General features: G+C 39.8%; 1 protein-coding gene and 1 gene segment (V, D, J or C); one reads left to right on the forward strand and one right to left on the reverse strand.

The window, feature by feature from the left end:
• The first annotated feature begins 746 nt into the window (after positions 1-746).
• LOC137127191 (Ig mu chain C region secreted form-like) lies at positions 747-7,859 on the forward strand. The segment is given in 6 exon segments: positions 747-1,067; positions 1,157-1,492; positions 3,227-3,559; positions 4,730-5,068; positions 5,437-5,754; positions 6,265-7,859. Coding segments are annotated over 6 exon segments (1,752 nt in total).
• Positions 7,860-8,473: 614 nt separating this feature from the next.
• si:ch73-267c23.10 (serine incorporator 1) lies at positions 8,474-23,699 on the reverse strand. Its single transcript, XM_067503845.1, has 10 exons — positions 23,412-23,699; positions 15,900-16,061; positions 15,454-15,647; positions 14,448-14,527; positions 14,021-14,158; positions 13,675-13,844; positions 12,552-12,642; positions 11,923-12,124; positions 11,202-11,429; positions 8,474-9,960 (listed from the first exon to the last, which is right to left on the reverse strand). The coding sequence occupies exons 1-10, from the start codon at positions 23,448-23,450 to the stop codon at positions 9,825-9,827; spliced, it is 1,440 nt and encodes a 479-aa protein (XP_067359946.1). The 5' UTR covers positions 23,451-23,699; the 3' UTR covers positions 8,474-9,824.
• Between the last annotated feature and the right edge of the window lie 1,678 nt (positions 23,700-25,377).

A 25,377-nucleotide genomic window follows, 5' to 3' on the forward strand; every position in this document is an offset into this window, starting at 1 on the left:
ATTTTTATTTCTTGTTTTATTTAGTCCCTGTTTTATTGGAGACTGGTGTTTGATTGAATTGTATGTAGAAATGTTAATAATATTTTATTAAATGGAAGGACCACACAGAGAGTGAAGTACCACAGGGACTAACTTCTCTCTTCTCTTGTTCCCCATGTTTTGCCTCCAGAAATTTTTTTCATTTATTTATTTATTTTAGCTCACTTATTGTTTAAAATTTCATTTTAGTTACTTATAATAACCTTGGTAAATATGAATACAATTGTAGAGATTCTCATCATCACAATAAATGCTGCCTTTGATAGCAACAGATTGGGATTTCAGAGTACATTTGGGATAAGACTGGGGGTCCTAAACAGGGGCTCTTCTCCTGTCTGGTTCAAGGGCCTAATTTTCTCACGATCCATCTGGGAGCAGCTGTGTCTCTGCAGAAAACAGACGGCTGAAGAGTAGCAGCGGCATTCAGAATCCCAGCTGAGAGTCCAGCACAGTCTGTTTGATGAACGCAGAGCTACAGAGGTGTATTACAGAAAGATCCAGTCAGGAAAGAACATGTGTGGACTTGGTGGTCCATCCTGGGTTCAAAGTCATGGGCCTATATTTATCCACACTTAATCTGTGTGACTCAGTGTATGTGGAGGACTTTACGAGTGCATGTGCTCACTTCCATCAGATGCAGGTTCTCTATGGAACTCAAATCAACTGGTCCTAGAGAAGTCAGCACCATGAGATGGGTGAGATCCAGTGATTATTGTGGATCATTCATGTTGTCGTCGTCTCCTAGAATGTGTATTTCTGTAAGCTGGCGTGCAGGAGGTCGTAGCTGTCAGACAAAGTCCAAGAGAGCACTGAGACAACCCAACATGATTAACAGCTCGTGAGCAAGCAGCCAAGCCCTACACAACACCATGTTGTGCAAACACACTTGCTGAAAACTAGTGTGTCAAAGTTCGCTTTCACAATCACTTCACCATGAAGTGACAATGTTGGTGTCTGTCGTCAAATGGAACAGCAGCAGAATATGAAAACTATCATACAAATCCTAGGTATTATCCTTCACTGCAGGGGTAAGTGTGGGTAATTGCTTTCAATATTGAGATGCGAGGAAACTCGCTCTCGTTTTGTAAAAACGTGTCTTCACTCTCCTGCACTCCAGGTTCCTCAGCTGACATTAGGTGGGAGCGCAGGTCGTTGGTGGGCGAGCACGTGACTCTCAGGTGTCTGTTTGGCAGTCAGTCCAAGGTGGTGGAGAAGAGTGCTCTCACTGTTGAGTGGAACGTGGTGGATAAAAACACAAGGAAGAGCATCTTGTACACTTTTGATGGGAGAGCGCATGAAAACACAGACGGCTACGTGGTGGATGAGCTGGGGTTGCTTCAAAACAATGCGTCTCTGCAACTGCGTAATGTGACCCTGAGAGACGAAGGCCTGTACACCTGCAGGATTATCACACCTATGGTCCACATAGAGACCACTTCACTGGAAGTGCTTGGTATTCATGTTTCTGTTTCTACACTGTGTCACATGCACTGGATCATCTCTGTTCTACTGCTGTTGCTGTTCATTATCCTTCTGATGTCCCAGTGTTGTCCATTCTCACACTCAGTCATTGTAGTGGCCTGTCAGAGGTTATTGTATGGGAGCTGGAGTTTACTACCACAATGGTTGGTTATAATTCTTAGCTCTTGTATGTTGCAGTGCTCCAGTCAATCAACCTAATTCCATTGTTATGTGCATGCAAAGAACGGGTTGATATGATTGGCTACAATTATGAGGAGATTGGTTTAGTGTAGCACAAACACTGGAAACAGGCAGAAATATTCTAGTTGGAGAAAAAGATGACGGACCACTGACCTCGGCAGGAAGTTGCAGATATTAGGCAGAAATTGTTGGATGATGATGCACATCCAGGGTTCAGGAAATACTATGTTGCTTGACAGCTTTTACATCGGGTTAAAAGTCATCCATCTTGTCCGCGCTCTGGTCTTTGCCTGCAGCTTGCCTTTTTTGCACTGTTTCCAGTCTTAAAGATCGTTAAAGTTTGTAATATCAACCTGCTTTCTGTTGAATTACATGTGACTTAATCACCTCATTAAGTTTTTAGAGCTGGTGATATGTGAGTGCAAAATAATGGCTTAATTGCGTATTCACAAGACACAGTCTCATTCTGTTGGAGACATGGTGCATTTAGAATGTATTTATACTTTTAAATATCTGTGGTTAGACGGTTTTCTATGGACCACAGGGTCAGTGGTTCAATTCCCGGTCCCGGCTATGTGTCGAAGTGTCTCTGGGAAAGACACTCATCCCCCAACAGTTCATTCCCATCCCCAGCTGTGCAGTGCCGGTCCAAGCCCGGTAGACATTGGGGGAGTGTTGCGGTGGTGTAAAAACTGCCAAAGTGTAGGTCTTATGAAAAGATAGATAGATATTCAAATTCTTTACTCAAGTTGTACCAATTACATGCTCTGTCTGTACTGAATGATGTAAAACAAAACAATGTGTTTCAAACTGTTAATAATTTAACGCTGTCAATAACATACATGTGTGAACCCAGTTCAAATTTGTTTGACAAACTTTCCCAATTTAAAAATCAAGGCAAAGAAAAAACTTCTAGTAATTAATAAAAATAGGTTAAATATCTGTTACTATTGAAGTAAAAGTTAAATACGGTGGCGCTCTAGTAACTGCTTACTTCCTTTATGTAAAAATAATTACTGCTGCTGCTTTAAGAGAAATAACTACATAATGAATGTAAATGATGAAAGTGCAGTGGATGCAAATGTATTGTGAGTAGAGACATGGTGGTCGGGCAAATACAAAAAGACTTCAATTATGTTTCTATTTAAAATGTAAGTTATTTGTGATTAAATATAGCTGATACTTTTCAGTAGTGAGAGACTCAATAGAGAGAATAGAGACATTTATTGAGATCTTTTAACAAATCGATTCCTGGGACATGAAGCATCTTCATTTCCTTCAGGCGTAGGCCCACCTGACAATAGGAGATGGGACAGTCTTTAGGATGGTGTCCAATTTGTTTTATTTGTAGACACAAATAAATGTGTAAATCTGTAAACCTTCAGGGGTTTAGGGCCCTGACATCTGATGCCATATTTCTCTGGGCTGGGGCCAGAACAACAAGCGGTGCAGCAGCAGTGCAGCAGCAGGTCCCTTGTATGTTCCAAACACCTCTGATGGTGATGTGTTTGACCTCCTCCCTCAGCTCAGCCTTCGGTTTCGCTCCCAGAAAAGGCAGCGATGACAGAAGGGGAGGAGAAAAGTCTACAGTGTGACATCACAGGCTTCTACCCCAAGGAAGTGGCCGTGAAGTGGCTCATTAAACGTGGCTCCAGCATGGTCTTCACAGATGCTCGCAACCACTCCCGTGTCTGCACTGAAAGTCCCGTTCAAAACCAAAACGGCACCTACAGCACTCGCAGTGGCATCACACTGCACTCGTTCACAGTGAAGGATGGAGAAATCCACGTCATCTGCCAGGTGGAGCATCTGAGCTACACGCAGCCGTACAGCACGACTGCAACACTGACTGTTCATGGTGGGATTTCTTTTCCCTTCTTGCTCTCGCTTTTTAAACTCTGAACTTAAGTCATCGTCTACGTCTATGTTTTACTGTATGTATGTAACCTTGATCCCCGCAGCTCCATCTCAGCTTCCCTACAGTGCTGTCACACTGGTTGCAGTCACCAGTGTCATCAGTTTGCTGCTGGTAACCTGTGTTACTGCAGGATCTCTGCTCCTCTACAGGTATTTCTGCAAAGGTACATACCAGCAAGAACAAACTGCACGTTGTTTGATGTAGACTGGGTTTACATATTTTGGTAAACTTGATATTACCAGTGGTGAAAACCAGAATGACATCACTGGTGTGTGTGTGGTTACTTAGGAAACAAAGCACAGTCCTCCCACCTGTGGCATTAGGTGTGCAAGGTGAACCTAACCACAGATTTCTGACTAGAGTGCAGCATGTTTTTAATCTCGCGTGAATTTATTGTGTGCATCTTGTGTGTGAATCTTTTAGGTTTAACAAACATGTTGAGTGCATTTGCAAAGATTGTTTTTAAGTTTGCCTCTTCGTCCTGCATTTCTGGCCACATTGCTGCATTTCTTGACTTGTCAGTTGCTGCCACCAACTGACATTTAGTGAAATAGCAAGAATGTACACTGACCAGCCACATTATTAATATCACCTGGTGGTTTTAATACAAAAATAATAAAGGAGTTATATATGTATCATTGTTACTGTACATGTTTTGCTATAATTACCATCATCATCATCAGTATTGTTTAAAATACATTGTTTTCTTAGTTGGACCTTTTGTACCTTAAATGGTAAATGGTCTGCACTTTTCTACTTTTCTGCTTTTTCACCGGGAGCAACTAAGTTGGGGTTCAGTGTCTTGCTCAAAGACACTTTGACATGTGATCGGAGGAGCCGGGGATCAAACCAACAACTGCGAAATTGGTGGACAAAAACCACCTTCCTGGGCCACAGTCGCCCCACTTTAAGTGAACTGTAGTTAATCTGCTTAGTACTTTGGCACAAAAAAAAGATTTAAACTGGTACTTGGAGAAGAAGCACTCCAATACCTGCACTTATACATGAGATTAAGGTTTGTGGCAAAACAAACAAACTAAAAAGCTCTAGAGGATTCCTACCCACAAGGAAAATCATTAGTCAGCATCTCTCTCCCATCTCTGTCCACAGCTCCACCAAGTGTTTCGCAGATCAGCCAAGCAAGCATTATACATGCTCAGGTGCCAACTGGCCTCACGTGCACCATCCAAGGAGCCACGGAGCGAGAGCTCAAAGTGAAATGGTTCAAACTAATGAGCAGCACAGACTGTGTGGTCCCGTCTGAATCTGCTGTTTGTCTGTTGCTCAGTGAGGATGTGAGCGAAAGTGCTTCACTCCATTCAGATGGAGAACACCACACATCTGTCCTGACTGTGTGTCTGACTGTGACCGACGACCTGAGCAGATATCGGTGTGTGGTGATGTGGAGAGGTGAAAGCATCATCAGAGAGACTTCAGTCAAGGTCAAAGGTGAGAAACTGTAGCTCAAAGTGAATATTACAGCCCATTACGGCCTAAATGATTTTAAGAGATCATCAGCCCCAATTTTCCACTGTGTCCTACATTCACCACAAGCATCTTTATCATAGATTCTACCTGTAAATACCAACATTATTTTTAATGTCCAAGGATAATGTTAAGTTGTAGCAGTGTCAGAAGTACAGATGTATCACAGCTGTTTGTACAGGATTTATTGAACACAACATTTAGTTCCTGTGGACCAGATAAATGTTGGACATGTACTGTAGGCTTTTGTTCTGCATTAATAAATTGGTTGTTACTGATTTTTTAACTGCCCTCTCCTGTCATCACACTCACACACACACACACACATCCAGTCAAGCCATCTTTCCTTCAGATCTCCAGCATTCCTCAGATCCCCAAAGTGGAGAGGCTGCTAGTTCTCTGCTGTCGGGTGGAGAACTTCTACCCCCAGGACATTGACCTGGAGTGGTCCAGGAACGATGGGGAACAGGTCTGTACCGTCACGCACTTTGGTCCATTCTCTGGCCAAAACCGCCTCTGCAGTGTGTGGAGTAAGATCCAGCTGGTCTTGGCCAGAGAGGATGAGAGGGCGGTTTACACCTGCCGTGTTTACCACTCCAGCTTCCCGGATCAGGGTTACAAGGACGTCCTCTATCACATCAACACTCAAGGTACTGACACCAAATTTATCAATGCCCACACACATCAATTACCATGAATACGATATGATGGTAATGGAAGATTATTGGTTTGACATTAAAAAAGATCAGTGGACTGAGAATAGAACCTTGATACTTAAATTAAATTGAAAGACATAATGTAGTAAAAAAATTAAATAAAATTAACAAAAGGTTCCTAAAGAAAATGGATGCTACTGATTCCGACATCCTGATATGCTCACGAGACAGGAGACATGATTTCTGGGAACAGTTCAGGATTGTTTTTGACATCATAAACATCTGTAAAATGTTTTCAAATATATTTGTTTTTTGCAATTTCAAGCAAATGTTTAACTTTATAAGAACTCATACACCATAAAGAATCATGAGGGTGATTTTTTAAGTCCTCTCACGGTTGTTTACAAAATGCAATGAATCGAAGAATTTCTTCATGTTAAAGTGGCGCAGGCATTAACAGCTCTTCGTATGTCTTATTGCATCTACCCATGTCTATTTACACAGGAACTCCTCCTAATGTCATGTTTGTTGACTCTGAACCACTGTGTCCTCTGCTGAATGAAGAGTGTACACTGCACCTGTGCATCAGAGACTTCTGCCCTGAGGATGTGTCAGTGATTTGGACTAAAGACGGAGAAACGGTTCACTCCGGTGTCTTCAACACCCCCCCCAGCCTGAACATCAATGGCCTCTACTCAATGTTGAGTTTTCTCAAATTCACTCCCAACACAGACGACCAGGGCTCAGAGTTCACGTGCCGGGTGATCCACAGTGCTCAGAGGGAACCTGAGGAGCGGCGTTTCACGCTGCCAAACCTTCACCTTCCAAACGGCCATGGAAAGCAACATCTCCTCCAGCATCAATGACTGAGTTGAATTACGTCCTCCCTTCCTCCCAGGAGCACACTGCTGGCAGGCTAATGGAGCTTCACTTTAAGTTAACACGACTACAATAAACATGTAGGTATGTTGTCCAAGAGGGTCCCTCTGTTGACCTCACACCTGGACCAGTAGGAAAAGATGTTAACTATATCACTTTGCAGACAGTTTTTTTTTTTTTTTCAGAAAGCACTTGTTAGATAAGGAACAATCTCAACCTTTTCTTATAGGGTGCAAAGCATAAAGTGGTAAAAGAAATATGACTTTGTAACTTTAAGTGCAGGATTTTAGTTCACATTCTGAAACCATCCATCCATCTACCAAATAGCTGGAGACTGTCCCATCTATCATAGTATGGGAGGCGGGGTCCACTCGGAACAGCTCTCCAGTCTATCTCAGGGCCAACGCAGAAAGACATACACATACAAACAACCATCTACACTCACATTAGAGTCCCCAGTTAACCTAACATGTTTTGGACCGTGGGAGGAAACAGGAGTAATCGGAGGAAAACCACACAAGCACAAGGACAACACACAAACGCCAAACAGAAAGGCTGCAGTTGAACAGGGACACGAACCCATAACCTTCTAGCTGTGAGGTGGTGGACACTCCTTCTAAAACCAATACAATCTAAAGTAACTAATGTAATATATTTCTTTTTAATTACATCCTGCTCAGGGTAAAAAGATTATGGTGCATGTCCTTCATTAACAAACACAAAGAAGTAAAACTAACCATGAATAAAGCAGTGTAATAGCAGGAACAGCACGTATAATTCGGTCCGTAAATGAAGGAAATGTATGTATGAGGACCAAGTCTTGCAGGCTTCAAATAAGTGGCAGACTTGTTACTTGTAGATTATACTGGTCAAGGAAATATTGAATTGTTTTTTAACTTAATGTCTTTTTGATGATGATGATGGTTGGTTACTATACACTTGAGAATTTCACATACAAAACATGATATAGATGTAAAATATAAACAATTATTACCAAATACATATTCCCCCCATTTCTTTTGAATCTTTCAGCTGGTAGTATCTTTTACAGCTTTGGTTCAATTAGTTGATTTTATATCTACTGTTGGTATGTGCAGGTTTCCGCGTGTAAAAAGAAAGTGTATTTCATTTATATCTTTCATTTGTATTACATGTCGCGTTATGAGCTTTTACAACCTTTTTTAAAATGTATATCAATCGGCATTAAATTTACATTTACATTTACTACTTTTATTGCAGTAGTTATCTATGGTTCTTTATTCTTTTTCTTTATTTTTGCAGTGCAGATTTTCGTATGAGCTCATAAGAAATAAAGGAATAAATCATTACAAAAGCTGAGCTATGAGTCTGCTTTTCTACTTTGACTGTATTTGTACAACTGGTGTAAGTCAAACAAAGAAAAGGACTTTTCTAAATACTTATACTTACAAGTAACACACAGTGTAAAATTAAATGGTAAATGTTCTGCACTAATTTAGCACTTTTCTACCTATTGGCTCTCAAAGCGCTTTACACTGCTTCTTATTCACCCATTCACACTCACAATCACACACACACACACACTCATACACCGATGGGGGAGCTGCTATGCAGCTGGCCAACACTCAGCGGGAGCAACTAAGTTGGGGTTCATTGTCTTGCTCAAGGACACTTTGACCTGTGACCGGACGAGCCGGGGATTGAACCAACAACTGTGAGATTGGTGGACAATCGCTCTGCCTTAGTTCATTTGATCATTTTCATAACATCTCATACTAGCAATTTTCACATTAAAGTTGATGTTTTGTTAATTTTTTTTAGTGCATCATTTCAAATAAACATTTTACAATATAAGTGACTTTGTGTAATTTTTAATACTTGTACATATTTACATTTCCCATCTATGAGGCAACAGCCACAATATTCTGGGGTCTGATGGGAATTAGTTTATTTAAAAGCATAATTTTAACATGCAAAAAATATTACATTTGATCGTTGAACATATAAAATGAGACTCTGATAAACACGATGCTTTATGGAATAGCTGATTTATATTTGGTATGAGTTTTGTACATTCGTAGAAAAAAATTACCTTAAAGCACTGGTAAAAGTACTATAAATCGATCTAAGCAGTTCAACACACACTACTAAAGCAGAACTGACAACTAGCAACCTGCTCAAACCAAATAAATCACTCTGGCTTAAAAGGCATTAGGTCAGTCATGAAGTTTTCACATATATCTGGTTTGAATAACCATTAACTAACCATTTGGTTTACACTAACACTTCTTACATAGCACATATTTTGTGGATTACGAAACACCATACATTTTCAAATCCCCCCAAAATTGAAAGCTATTCTATATTGGAAATAAAATGATAGACAGTATATATATATCTATTTATATATATATAATAAAATGATCACCTACCTTGACTTAAATATTTTGATTGCATTCACATTTACATTTACATTTAGTCATTTAGCAGACGCTTTTATCCAAACCAACTTACAAGTGAGGCAAGCGACTTACAAGGCAAGCGAGAATCTAAGTCAAGGAGAAAACATCCAAACAAAGTCATATCAGATTGTGTGTTCAGTGCAGTTCTGTCACGTTATACATTCATTTTACGACCAAAAATTAAGCTATCACATCTTAAAAGATGCATTTACATCAAACATTTTGGTCTATAATCATTTGGCAGAAACTTAAATTGACTTTTCAGACTAATACTATTACTCCCCATATTTTCAATATATATAAATATTACAAACAATAAGGCATTGGACAGCATAGCAGCAAACTATATCAGCTTATTGAGTCATGCAGTTTAGAAACTAACCCTCATTATTTAAACTGTAAAGAGGATAGTTGTATTACTGAGATAACTGATATTTTAAAGCGCTGTACAAAAAAAATATTTAATTTCATCTCTTGTGCTACAACTGAAATAAAAAAACAACGAAATGTTTTTTTTTTGTGATGGTTTGTTAAGAACCTTAATACACAATATTCGATTGTCATAGATGTCCAATTAACGAGTTAAACCCAATTCTGTCACTTAATCAAAATCAAAAATGATTAAATGAAGTATAAAATGTCGGTACATTTTGACAGTAATAAGTAGTCAATGTGGTCGGAGTTTAGGTATAAAAAGGAAACGTTTTGTGGCTGTTTAAGTGGAGTCAAAGACAGAGTTCTTGATCAGCTGAAGTCTCGGTTGGTGAGGACCATGGGGGCCACCAGTGTCCAGACGTACAGGGCCAAGCACAACCAGCTGGAGGTGATCTTTACCCACACTGCTGGCCACTTGCTAGTGATGGTGTAGTCTGCATCAGGACTGTCAGGAGAACACAATAGGAGGTTTGTCAAATCATCACCATTTATTAAAAAAAAAACTACAAAAAAAACCCATTTTATTTAAAAATTCCTTTCAGGTCACTCAAGGTAAATGTACAGAAGAGGATGCAAACTGTAACAAACAAACAGACAGCATGAGAAGAGCACAACAAGTAAAACAGAAAAACTTTGCATAAGGCTAATTAGTTAAAAGTTACAAAAAGTTCAGAAATACCAAACAATAAGCCATTTTACATAGACGCGTCTTAAGAAGTAGGTAAGTAGGGATAAAAACTAATCTGGTATAAATGTTGTCTGGGGGATGAACGTAAAAGGTTTTTGTGAAGCTATTGACATAGGATTCAAAAGATAAGGTTCTATTGAAGAGAACATTCAAATCCTTATTTCCGGGGGAAGGGGAGACAGAAAACCCTTCAATGACTGCATTTCCATGAACTTAAGTAACCGGGGTACTGCAAATCCCTGTGTACATGCAGCAGCAGAGTGATCTGATTTATCCTCCACCGCAGACTTATTTTAAGTCTGGCTCACAGATTTGAACTGTATAGTGACAGAAAACACTGCCAGCATAAAGGGGAGAGAAAGGACAAAAGTGGACACACAGCTAAATCACAACAGGAACTTCTTTGGACTTCCACAAGGCACTTTGTGTTAGTTTCATTTTGCAGCCTTTTGTTACACAGATGCACAGTTGCCGAAACCTGGTTACTTGAATCTGTAGCAAAGAAATCAGAAATTCTCCGACAGAAATCTAGCTGGGGAAATCAGGAGTGTGTTTACATGGACTTAAGTAACCAGGTTACGATCAGCTCTCGCAGGTAAGCTGACACTTAATTTCTTAAGTGTCGTGTAAATGAGCTGGTTTCCCAAATCAGGGGATTAGAGAAACCTGGTTTCATGTCTCTCTTTGCTCACGTTGTTTCCTCCTCCAGGCTGTCAAATATGAAATCATCTGCTGCAGAAAAATAGTCCCCAACAAATCCACTGTTTCCTCAATATTAAATAATGTTGTGGCCATAAACAGGGCAGGGAAGATATGTAGCAGACAGTAAGCCTGGGGCTCAGTACTGTTCCTGAATTCAATGTGTGCAGACAATGACTTTACACTTAACATGCAGGACTCTGGTTTCAATTCAAACGTACCAACAACAACGTCTTTCAACATAGCTCATCCAGCTGGATGGAGCTGTAGATAGTCTGTGAGAAGGAGAGTGTACTGACCTGTACCAGTTGGTGAGGGTCATCATGATGTAGAGTGAGGCTAGGAATAGCATGAAGTGAAAGAAGGAGTAGCTGTATTGGACCATATCCTGCTCATTGTCCTCCACCCGCCTGGGCCCTGTTAACTCTTCTGATGGGTCAGGGCTGAGTCCGCCTTCATCCAGGATGACTGTATCTTTGGACGCCATGGTCAGCTTGTTGACCTGGCTGATGCTGGACGAACGAATGCTGTGGGCAATACAGGGACAAAGGATTGCAGTGTGTCCAATCATAAATGTAGAATGTATGTAGATGTTCTACACCTTGATCATATTAAAGGTTGAGAAGCTAAAAAGATGACAGTATGGGGGGGGTCCTGTCTTGTGTAAAGACTCTTTAACATGTAGCTAGTACGAAGCAAACATTCCCAGTGGGAAGAAGGACCATGTATTATTTTCTAATTATTTGCATTGTGTCTCTGAGAATTCTGAGATCTTTTTTAATAATGTTCCTGGAATTTTTTTTTACATAAAGTTGCATTGTTTATCCTTCTGTTCAACCACTTCTAATAAAAACTGTCTAATTAAAGCTACAATCTGCAACCTTTTGGGAGTAAACTAGTTGTAGCATTAGTCTTGAAATTAATCCACCCTGGACTTCAAATACTGATGCTGTGTCAAGTGTGAGGCAACTTAGAGGTAGGTGCAACATTCCATATATCAGCTAGGAGCAGTAATCCTACCTAGAGTACAGGATACACAGGACAAATATGATGAGCCCTGTAATACTCTGAGCATCCCACCAGTGCAGGTATGGGGATGTCAAGACGGGTTCCTCTGTACTGGTAATAACCACGGCTGTCACATTTTCCATCTCAAGAGGGACCTGTGTTGGGGCCGTGATCTGCTGGAACATACTCAACAAGCTGGGGTTACATTTTCTGTCTGAGAAAAGGAGAAAAACAACAGGGCCAATGTTTGAATTTACAGTAGGAACAGTTACAGTGACTGATTATGAGGCCTCATTTTGAGACATGTTCCTGAAGTTCCTGTTATTGGCAAAGATCATAATAAACGACATTACACCTAAATTATTCCAAATCAACTCTACTGCTTTGTGTGTAGAGGCGTTTTGCACAATTTAGGTAGAAATCATGTGTTATGTGCAATCTGCACTATTCATTTTCCAAAGAACAACTAAAAGCAATAACTCATAATTAGCAATGATTACATGCAATTTCTTTAGAATTACATAAGAACAATACAAATACTGAAATGTTGGCCCATTTTTTGTTTAGGTATAATTGTCACTGTTAAATCTGCATCTTTATCGTGAATACAGAAATATTTCAAGGAAGCAGCAGTGTCTCACCAGGCTCATTGGTCATGGCAGACCAGGTCAGGAACATGGTGTATAGGGTCATGATGGACGACTGGAGAAGCCCTGAGCGTGGCTGAGACCCCTGTTGATGCACAGACAAAATTATAAGGTTAAAATATTTTATTGAACAGCATATTCTGAATTTCTCTATAACAGCTGAGCAAACTCTATTCACTTATGAAGAATGGGACATGTCACTGAAAGTGAAATTCTCTTTTAAAATCATTTTGAAATTAAATTATGCTCTGATGCAAAGATTCTCATAGGGAATGTTTTGCAAGTCAAGTTTCAACTTGTAATGAGGATTCTATCATTTTACTACATAGGATGACATTTTTCGGTACGCCAACCTGTAAGTTAGCAACTACTTTTCCAAAAAGAAATTCAAATTGGATTTTTTTCATTCATTTGGATTATTGTCAAAAGTAAGCTCAGGGATACAATGTGATACTTACAAATCTTGACTTTACCGATGGACACAACTTTTATGATTTCTGAAGCTTAAATACAATCCCAGAAGTAAAAAGCTATTGTTAGGCTATAAAAATTTGGTGTCACATGACGATGTCACCACCTGATGTAGTGCACGAAGCCTTTTTCTTACAGTACTGGTGTAGCCAGAGATGGTGAATAGTAAATTGAAGGAGGCTGTAAAGAATAATTAATGAGATGGGTCTCTGTGTTTGGCATGATGACGTTTAACGTTATCATTTATAAGCAGGTTTCAAGTGCAAGTGTTTTCAAAATGCATTAATAACATTACCTGGAAAATCCCACTTGGAAAGTGAAGGCATAACTTTTTTACCAATCAGTAGAAGAACATACTGTCAATGTCTAACAAGACGTATTTTCTTTATTTAACTATTTGTTTTATTCGCAAATTTACTTCAACTGTCAGTAGCATATCCTTTGCTACAAGCTACAAGCTTCATCTACAGTATGATCACTTCTCGTAATGTCCATCAAATTCTTTACTACAACAGAGAGACTGTGATCCTCTGAAAAGGCCACAGCTCAGTTAGGACATTAAGGTTAGGGGACATCTAGGGTAGGGGACAGGTAGGGAGTATGCCAGCCACCTGCAATATTGCTGACTGAAGTATTTAATCCGTACCTGTACTTTAGGTAGCACAGAGACAACAGAGGCCACGATGCAGAACAAAATGTTGAAGCTGATGAAGAACTTGTTGATGAAGCATCCATCAGGCTTTGTGTAGAAGATGAAGAACAGGATGACAGCCATTAATGACAGGATATAGTTGAGAACTGTTACGGCCAGCAAAGCTAAAAAAAGATGGCAGAGAAGGTAACTATCTGATACAGAGGACATTCAACCACTGTTAGCATTATGCAGCTTCAATAACACATTTAACACAAAGTTTTAGTCAGCATGCTTTCACTTCTCAGTATATTTATATATTTATAATATATTGAACATTTCAAATATTTTGAACACTGACCTGCATACCAGCCCTTGGAGTTGCCACTCTCCATCTTGTCCACCCAGGACTCATTCCAGGAGTGGGCAAAATCCACCAGCAGCACCAGCTGGATTAGAATGAAAAAGAAAGCTCCACCCAAGCCCACCACAAACCACGCTGCAACAACACCCAGGTAATCCAGTTATTCATCTATCACACACAGATTAATCACAACGTTAATATCTCTTGGTGGTGCTAATGTTGTAGTGGACAGGGGTCCACAGGGGAAATTTTACTGCTGGCCACGATTGACCTGTGTCTGTGGTGACAGTCACATGACCAGAGAGTTCCCATGCTGACCCTACTCCACCACCACATTAAAACTACCAGGGTATTAACATTGATCAAAACTCTGTACATAATATAAAAACCATGATGTGAGTTATCAAAAGTTTAAAGTTCTTACTGTAGTTAAAAGGCCCATCTGGTATGTAGAAGGCAGCGACTGTGATGGCCACCAAGGCAGCAAATTTAAAGAACCAAAACCTAAAAACAAATTGTGAACAAACGATTACTGAGTAGACAGAATGCACACGAGCATACCTGTAATAACACTGGCTTTAGGAAATATAGTATTTTTCTCTTTTATATAATCAATAACTCAAGTCAAACTGTGTCCAAAGTATTTCTTCTAAGGGGGTCGTCAGTGGTGGATGCAGTAATCAAAACCTGTACTTAGGTAAAATTACATATACACAAACGTAAATGTACTATAGTGAAAGTTCTAATTACTTATCCACAATATGTTTTCTACTGCGTTTTCCCCTATGATGTTTTGCACATTGACTTACTTTTAAGTCAGCGTTATTTTGATGTTACCTTTAAATTGAAATAACCTCAAACAAAATCCTGTCAAAAGGTACATATATACGTATATATACGTATATATACACTATATATACTATATACACACACACACACACACACACACACACACACACACACACATATATATATATATATATATATATATATGTGTGTGTGTGTATAAATATATTATTCATTAATGAGTTACACTTTTTTTTTTTCAGTTCAGTTTCACTTTCACAAGCAGGAAAGTTCAGGCTGTTAATGTAGGTGGGTCTCAGCTATAATCATAGCCCTTTGTTGATACATTTCATTTTAAACTGGATACATAATGCCATTAAGAACAAATGCCACAGTGTACAAAGGCCATATGCTGAGCAAGATGTTGCAAAACTAAATACCTCTGCCCTAGTGTTTGAGCGTGCAGACGGAAAGCACAAAGACCCTTTTGTTTCAGTTAGGATTGACTGTGAACTTAAACGTTTTTTCATTATATTGGAATCAGTCAGGACTTGTTTCTTTCAGACAGTCTCAGTAAATCTAGCGTACACTGCACTGTGTTGGTGATAACATGAGCATGTTGCTGGAGTTAGGACAGCCCTTACCCATTGTGGACGGCCGCACGTCGGTCTCTGCTGTTCTTAATGTTGATCATAAGAATGGAAAATCCCAGGAACCACATACTCATGCCAAAGCAGACACGGTACACGGCCTTGTAGCCCACAAACATTTCACAATTGATGTCTGCTTGTAGACCGGGGATAGAAGAGCCTGCTCCGTCTTCACAGAAGCCTGGGATCTATAGCAAATAATAGGAATTTACATTTTAACTTTACAAAGCATCTATAAAACTAGAAACCTAATGATAAATGCTTTGTGTGTGTCTGTTAACTGAGAACTAGCAACTACACAGCGGAAGGTACAGGATTGCATCAACTGACATTAACTACTTTAACATTCGTGTAGTTTGTCACCTAAATGATTACTTTCCATTCTGTGTTTGACAAAGTGTTGCGAGTTTGACATGTCTACGTCCACGGTCCTCTCATACCCTTTTGAGCTGCTCATCCACACCTGGCGACAGCATGACGCAGGCAATGATGGTCCACAGCAGCAAGATGAAGGCGTAGATAATTCTGGTCACAGTGGAGTTCCTGCTGCTTGGACAGCAGCTGCATGCCAGACATGTTGCACTACTGCACAAGCACGGCACCTAGCGACACACATCATCAGAATCACACACAGCAACAAGAAGGTGGAACATATGGTAGGAACAACTGGAAAACAATTACTACTGGTGATTATTAATATTAATAATAATATTAATAATAATAATGCGTTGAACACTTTGTTGTAAATTCATTTAGGTGGTGTCCTCTCTTAGTGATATAACACAAATATTCTCTTGGGCCTGTCATTTTTTTTTAACTAGCTTGTACAATATCGTACTGTGTGCACCAACTCGCCAAGACAAATTACTTCTTACGTCTGATTCTGATGATTTAAAGTCAACCAGTGTTAATCATCCTGCGGAAGAATGTGAGGAGCAGTGAAATATGTCAAAGCACAAAAATGTTTTCCTGTGGTTCTTTTCATTAGCATGAGATTGGGGCTAGCAGTTTTTCTGTGTTTGTGAAAATGGCAAATCAGATCATACAAGAGAGAAACCAAATTAAACTATCATGTGAAAGTCATCAGCCAAACTGATGTCAAATACCAACCACTGACTTTCGTTCTCTGTCTAAACCAATTAAGCACAATTTTCTCACATCGGTATGTGGAAGTCATTACTTTTTTCTTGAATGGGCTTTAAAAATGAAATGTGAAATGTGAAAGCCTCTTCTTACAATCCTGTTATAACAATGACATGCTGTTAAAAAACACTAAAATAGTATGAGAAATGTGAACGAACATAAAGATCTCATATTTCCATATTGTGTCACTTTGACAACATTAAATAAACAAGCCCTAACAACTGGTTATAAATCAGATCAATAAGATCATTCTCCTCTTTAGTATGAACAATGCAGCACCAATTATTTCTAAAAAGAACTTCAAATGTTGATACATCAGAGGACACCACAGTTTTTAACTCTACCTAGTCTTTTTTCATAAAGCTCAGGTTCAGAGAAGGTGGTGAGGTTGTAATATCCTGTTTATATGTGTGGTTGTTGTTTTTTTGCATGGTGGCATTTTAACCTTCATTTTTGGCAACAAACTGTGTTCACTGTGTATTTTGTTGAAGGTGATCCTGAGCCCAAGCAAACATTTCTCTTAAAGAATCTGGTTTAAAAGCATTATTGTTTGAAGACTTAATGATGATACTAACCTCTTGCGATTTAACCTCATTAGTTGTTGGGTGTTTAAAAAAAACAATTTGCAGTTTAAATATATGATATGTTGTCTTCGTACTCCATAATAGGTTTTAAATTTTGCAAATCGTGCATATTGCATGTATATATATTTTGCATAATATCCAAACCTTTCTAATAAAATGCGATTTGCAATATTAAACCTGTGTATGTAGAACTTTAACAATAATACAGCTTCTTCTTTTCCCTGTGTGGGAAACCTCTGCTCCCTGTAACCTCACCGTTCCACCTGGGTCCCTCTCATTGACATACATGTATTCTGTCTTGCTGCGGCTAAGCTTCATTCCTCTGTTTGCCAGAGCAGACCTCCACCTCTCTAGATTTTCCTCCACCTGCTCCCTGCTCTCACTACAAATCACAATGTCATCTGCAAACATTATAGTCCATGGAGATTCCTGTCTAACCTCATCTGTCAGTCTGTCCATCACCAGAGCAAACAAGAAGGGGCTCAATGCCGATCCTTGGTGCAGACCCACCTCCACCTTGAACTCCTCTGTCACACCTACAGCACACCTCACCACTGTCTTACAGCTCTCATACATGTCCTGCACCACTCTAACATAATTCTCTGTCTCTCCAGACGTCCTCATACAATACCACAGCTCCTCTCTCGGCACCCTGTCATACGCTTTCTCACTTCTCCTCCAGTCCTCAGCATCCTCTCACTCCAAGTTCTTGTTAAACAAACTAGTCAGAAACTCTACTGCCACCTCTCCTAGACACTTCCATACCTCCACAGGTTTGTCATCAGGACCAACTGCCTTTCCACTCTTCATCCTCTTCAACATCCTCCTCACTTCACTCTTACTAATCTTTGCTACTTCCTGCTCCACACCAGTCACCTCTTCTACTCTTCGTTCCCTTTCATTTTGATCGTTCATCAACTCTTCAAAGTTCTCCTTCCATCTTCCCATCACACTCCTGGCACCTGTCAATACATTTCCATCCTTATCTTTAATCACCCTAACCTGCTGCACATCCTTTCCATCTCTATCTCTTTGTCTGGCCAACCTGTACAAATCCACCTCTCCCTCTTTAGTGTCCAACCTAGCATACAAGTCCTCATATGCTCTTTGTTTGGCCTTTGCCACCTCTATCTTCACCTTACGCTGTATCTCCCTGTACTCCTGTCTACTCTCTTCAGTCCTCTCAGTGTCCCACTTCATCTTAGCTAAACTCTTTCTCTGTATACACTCCTGAACTTCCTCGTTCCACCACCAAGTGTCCTTGTCCACTTTCCTCATTTCAGATGACACACCGAGTACCCTCCTACCTGTCTCCCTGATCACATTAGCTGTAGTGGTCCAGTCATCTGGGAGCACTTCCTGACCACCCAGAGTCTGTCGCAGCTCCTCCCTGAAAACTACAGGACATTCTTCCTTTTTCAACTTCCACCACTGCATCCTCTGCTCTGCCTTTGTCCTCTTCATCTTCCTCACCACCAGAGTTATTTTAAACAGCACCGTCCTGTGTTGTCTGGCTACACTCTCCCCTACCAATACTTTACAGTCACTGATCTCTTTCAGATTACAACGTCTACACAAGATGTCGTCCACCTCAGAGCTTCTACCTCCACTCTTGTACGTCACCCTATGTTGCTGCCTCTTCTGGAAGAAAGTGTTCACTACAGCCATTTCCATCCTCTTTGCAAAGTCTACCAGCATCTGTCCTTCTGTGTTCCTGTCCTGAAGACCAAACCTGCCCATCACATTCTCATCACCTCTGTTCCCTTCACCTCCATTGAAATCTGCACCAATCACCACTCTCTCACCTCTGTGGATGCTCTGCATCACTTCATCTAACTCACTGCAGAATTTCTCCTTCTCTTCTAACTCACATCCTACCTGTGGGGCAAAACCACTCACAACATTAAACATCACACCTTCAACTTCCAGCTTCAGACTCACCAACCTGTCTGATACTCTTTTCACCTTTAGAACATTCCTCACAAAATCCTCTTTCAGGATAACTCCTACTCCATTTCTCTTCCTATCTGACCAATGGTGAACCCTGAACTCCCTTGAACCCTGCTCCTAAGCTTCTAGCCTTGCTACCTTTCCACCTGGTCTCCTGGACACACAGTATGTCCACCTTCCTTCTCTGCATCATGTCAACCACCTCCCTAGCCTTCCCTGTCATAGTCCCAACATTCAAAGTCCCTACTGTCAGTCCTACAGTCTTAGCTTTCCTCTTCTGTCTCTGCCTACGAACACACCTTCCTCCTCTCCTTCTTCGACCAACAGTAGTCCAATTTCCACCGGTACCCTGTAGGTCAACAGTCGTTAACCCGGGCCCCGACCGATCCGGTATGGAAGTCATTGTCACGATTCGTATGTTTAATTTGGCTTGTGTTTTACGTCGGATGCCCTTCCTGACACAACCCTCTGCATTTATCCAGACTTGGGACTGGCACAAGAAGACACTAGCTTGCGTCCCCTTACGGTTGCATTTTTAACAATAATACAGCATAAATTATTTTTAAGCATTTTAGGCCACTGCCCACAGTAATGGCAGTGACATTAGAGGCTTCTAGCTTTCACAGCAGGGTATTCTGCAAGACAGTAAACTGCTGTGGCAATGCCCAAGATAGATAGATCGATAGATCGAATCAAATATATTCAGCCCCACATATTTACAAGAAACCAGTGATGGTCAGGTGGTTTCTGGCGACAGCCAAAATAGGTTAGACTGTGTGAGCTTGTTTTTTGCAAAGATGCACTGACACATAAAATCCGCCCAGACACAGCATTTAACAGACCTTTCAAACACAGAGTATCAAGTAAATACATAATTCTGTATCTCGATGCTTTATTTCTCATTTACTAACACTTTAAATGGCATTCTAACCGTGCGGTTAAAACTCTGAAAAACCTATCTTTGACCTCAGTCACCTCATTGAGTAGTGTATGTAACATCTATTATACCCAGTGGGTGGCAATGCTGTGAAGAAATACTATTCACTGAAAGCGGTTCTCTGAAAAATAGAAGTGACTTGGTGCTGCACAGCTCCTCGGAAATGACATGGGATACGTACACAAGATAAATATTTATCCATGATTAGTCAAAAAACAGGGTCAACTGCTCGGTTGAGCCGCCAGTGTAAGGAGGCAGTTTAAATAGCCGGGTTTAAGATTAATTTCTCATTTTGTAGCCATATTCTAATGATTGCTAGTCATTCAATTTGTAAGCTATACAGACATAATTATATCAAAATGTTTGCCTACTTGTAAACACATTACACATATGAATGTACAAAAGCTGTGGCTTTTATACTTTTTAAGATAGCGGTCTGAAGCCACCCATGCAGTACTGGATTGCAGATTAGCCCCATTCATTTGATTAGTCAGCCCTGTTAATCACAAATGATCATACAGCTTCAATATTTAGATTGTATGAATCTGTACAATTATGTGAACATTTTGATGATGATATACTAAAATACACATTTTGCAACACTCAATTTGACTCAAACACATACAGACACACACACACACACAAGTATCTATTCTAATCTCTGTGATGTTTTTATGGTACACGTTTGATGCAGAAATGAATGAAATTCACTTCATGCCTACGACAACCAGCAGGTTGACTTGCACATCATGACCGAAATTACCCTAAATTGGCAGCTCAACCAGTTGGTTGACTTGCATGTCTGCTTCCTGATTGGGTAACCTTACAGATAAAACCTGAAATATAGCTAAATGAAGAGGCAGCAACAAAATTTCCCTAATAAATATTTTTTGCAAAAGTATTTCGTAGTGTGGAATCTAAAGGGTAAAGACAGTCATTTTGGCAGACAATTGCGAGATAGATTTGACCGTTTAAAGGAAAATCCTTTATTGATTTCTACTATTTTGTTATTTGTAAATAAATCCAAATGTTTGTTCTGTCACTTCCCTGTAGACCTCACTTACAAACACATTGCTTCCTGCTGAAATTTCATATTTAATTTTCTACAATAACTAGCCATTGTAGTTTGCAGGAAACATTTAGCTGGTCGAGGTGAGTTTAAGTTAAACTACACTTTCAAGCCAATTACATTTTGTAGCATCTTTCATCAGCAAGGCAGATCAAGGTGCTTTACATATAAGACACAAATAGGCATTAGGACTTATAAAGGCTTATGTTTAGTTTCATTTCACAAGAAACAAGCACAGCTCACTGACCTACTTCCTACTGTCTGTGTGCTAATTTACAATGAACCACCCTTCACTTTACATGAGTTTGTGTGTCTCTCTCTCACTCTCTCTTTCCCTCTGACAACTGAGTGAAGTCAAGAGATAAGGAGGCCCAGAAGATTGTCAACAAGTTAATGCCCCTGCCAGCCAAACAAGGTCAGCTTAGTGCAACAACAGAATAGGACATGACAACCTGTGCCAGATTACAGCGCATGGTCAGCTAGGCCTTGCTTCTGTCTGAATGTATAAATGAAAAGTGAGTGACGTGTTTAATAAATCCACAAAACTTTATTTGGTTTGTCCATTGCAGTAGTTTTGACAGTCCACGATTAAATGGTAAATAGTCTGCACTTATATATAGCGCTTTTCTACCTATTGGCACTCAAAGTGCTTTACACTGCTTCTTATTCACCCATTCACACTCACAACCACACACAGACTCACACAAATATGGGGGAGCTGCCGTGCAGCTGGCCAACACTCACCGGGAGCAACTAAGTTGGGATTCAGTGTCTTGCTCAAGGACACTTCGACAGAAGAGCCATTGATCAAACCAATAACTGCGGGATTGTTGGACAACAGCTCTACATTCCAGTCACCCGAAGTGGGGCACTTGTGCAGAAATGATTACTTGACTCAGTGATTTGTTATTTTAAGTTCCTTTGTCTATATAAATTTTTTGAAATTCTTGATCAAGTAAAATGCTAAATAAGACTTTTTAGGATTTGTTTCATTTTGGTTTTAAATCATTCTAAATTCAGTACAACTCTGTTTTATTAGTGGACAATTTTCTGATGTGTGCTGGTATTTTTAAAACTCTGATAACTGTATATATGGTAAATGTTTATTAATTTGTAGATGAACAAATAAAACAATTGATTGTCTGTCATAATACAAAATGTTCTTCAATGTTTATTTGTGCTGATCTTAACCATTTATTAAAACATTTTCCTATCCCCACCTTCATCAATACACTCCTCTGTTCTTCTCTTGCAGTACATGAAGCCTTGCTTTTATTTTAGATCCATTGTGTTGATATTTCTGAATATGGCCCTTGTTGTACCAAAGCAGAAATAATCCAATTAATCACGTGTAAGCAGATGACCAAGTGTGTTATGATTAACCGTTGCTTTGCTGTGGGATCCACTGTACTGTTTGTCGTGATTTTACATTTTTAACATTTGCAGGTTAATCTCGTATCGTTTTAGGGGAATATACAGACAGTATATATATATATATATATATATATATATATATATATATATATATATACACACACACACACAAACATACACAAGTTATGCGTTCGTAGACAAATACATATTTGTTAAGGTGTAATAAGTTAGTTGAAATGTGATTGTAAGGTGTCATTATCGACATATAATAATATTAATATTAATATTAATATATATATATATATATATATATATATATATATATATATATATATATATATATATATATATATATATATATATATATATATTTATTAAGCTCACACATCTTCTTCAACAAAGTGTGAACTATTAAGAAAGCATCGGCTAATATTCAAGTTCAACTGACCGGAAGTAATCAGTGCGCAACCCTTCAAAATATATTATATATTTAAAAGGCTGCTAAGTTTAATGCTCGGTGCGTTAGTTGCCGAATTATATAGTAGTTATTTAATATAATAAATTTAATTCAAGTGTCAAGTTAAGTTGTACCTTTGCCTAAAAGCCTGAAAAGAAAAAATAAGGCCACTTATTTGAACGGGCTTCGTCTTCCTTTTTCTCCGTCCAAAAACAAGCTGCCGTGACTGAAAATGAGGACAGGAGGTCTGGCACTCAAATAGTTATTTCTAGTGGAGGTTCTCTCCATTCAGGAGACGGGGGTAAAAGGAAGCCGTAAAACCTGTTGCTTATTAATCTCCCTAACGCGATCCTGAGGCATATTCCCACCTATTGAAAAAATGGCGGTTGCAATTAAAAGTCCACATTCGCAACTATTAGAAGCCACCGTTAACGTTACCCAGCTTGCGAAGGAAAAGGCCCCCAGAACAGCTCCCATGACTGTCCGGTTTCAGCGCCGAAGCGTGCAGACCGCAAATCCGTATTCCTCTTCCTGTCACTTGTCCTCTGTCCCTCCAGGCTGGATTTTAAACATCGAACTGTGAGGCAGCTGTACAAGTCAGAACATAGACTGTTATAGACCCATATGTAAGGTGTGCAACAATCTGAATCCTGAGCACTAGTTTAGCGGTTCCTGATTGGCTTGGGAAGTACAGCACGGCTTTCTTTTCTCTCGGTGCGTCTGGGTGTGCGTCATGCTGCATTACGTCATTACGACTTTGACTTCACGAGACCTTTGGACGTTGTACTCTGCGCCCACAACTCTATACAACCATGTAGAAAACCCAACATGATAGAAGAGCAGCACCTCCTGAGGCAGGTAGATGGTCCGTTTTGATGACAGGCTGCAATACGCTCTCATTTACGTTGAGTCCTTTGGCAGATGTTTTTATTTTACTCCGATTATCAGGTCGCTTCTTTAGTTTGTTAAAGGATTTTATGGGTCCCACATGAGGTATGTGGCATATGTCACACATTAAAAACACCTTCATTACACTTCCGGTTTTACTTAATAGTGACACGTTGTAGTACAGTATATAAGGGTTCTGTGATACAAATGTCCCTTGTACTGCGGCCACAAGGGGATCAAACACACGGATGCTTAATGGGATTATTACACTGCTAAATTGCTAGACTGCATATAATGAAACTGGGATCCACTTGATCTTGATCACCTTATTAGCACAACACAAGTCTTCTTCCCCCCCCCCCCCCCCCCCCCCCCCCACATTCTTTAAAACTTAACACATCAGTAAGCCAAAACCTTATTGAATGAACTCTGTAAAACTAAAGGAACACATGTTCTCACTTATAGAAGTTAGTTGCAAAATTATGATTCCGTAATGCGCATGTGTGCAACCCCCAAAAAAGGTGGAGGTCAAGTCACGTTTGTACCTTCAGTCACTACACAGTAGACAACAAAATACACCAGTATCCCTGTAAGGATCTGGTTTTGAGGCTGGAACAGATAAGGCGCCAGACAACTCCTCAGTTTAAGAAATGTATTTTCAAAAACATAGTTGGATGGAGTACGTCCTCTGACTCGCTAGATGGTGCTGTACTCCAGTCTAAGAATACATGGATGAGTAACTCAGCAGTGACTTGTGGTCGGTTTTTTTGTTGCTGTTTGCTCTTAAATTCAGTTATGCTTATAAATGTTCCGCTCAGACTGAATGTGTGACTCACTGGTTACATTTTAATCAGTAGGGAAGACACCTGTGCAGACAACGCACTGATGTCTAACTGCTGAAATGCTGAAATATGTCTGTCTTGTTTTCATTCATATACATAAAGGACCTGCATAAACTTAAGGTGAGCACTTAAATAAAACGCAAGATAATTTCAATTCAATTCAATTCAACTTTATTTATATAGCGCCAATTCACAACAAAGTCATCTCAGGGCACTTTACAGAATAAAGTCAAGATTATAAAGAGGTATAAAGAGAACCCAACAATTCCCCCTGGAGCAAGTCTTAGGCAACAAGTGGAGAGGAAAAACTCCCTTTAACGGAAGAAACCTCCAGCAGAACCAGGCTCAGGGTGAACGGCCATCTGCCTCGACCGGGTTGGGGTGAGTGGAAAGTGGAGAGAGAAAACAACAGAGCAACAAAAAGCAACAACAAAACATCGGACAGATTGGTAGGACATTTTTGCCATCCAAATGTAAAGATACTAAATGTAGTCGCTAATGATGAATTACAAATAAACAGAGGTCACAGGTGGAGAATCACAGGTGCATACTAGATATGTATTTTATGATTCACAACAACGCAAAAATACTACAAACTACAGAACAGCTGTGCCAGAGATAGCCAGCAAGGAAAAGATGTATGGCTGTTCTTCACCAGCCATACATGCTGCTGG

The sequence above is a fragment of the Channa argus genome, chromosome 5, assembly GCF_033026475.1.
Source record: "Channa argus isolate prfri chromosome 5, Channa argus male v1.0, whole genome shotgun sequence".
NCBI lineage: Eukaryota > Metazoa > Chordata > Actinopteri > Anabantiformes > Channidae > Channa > Channa argus.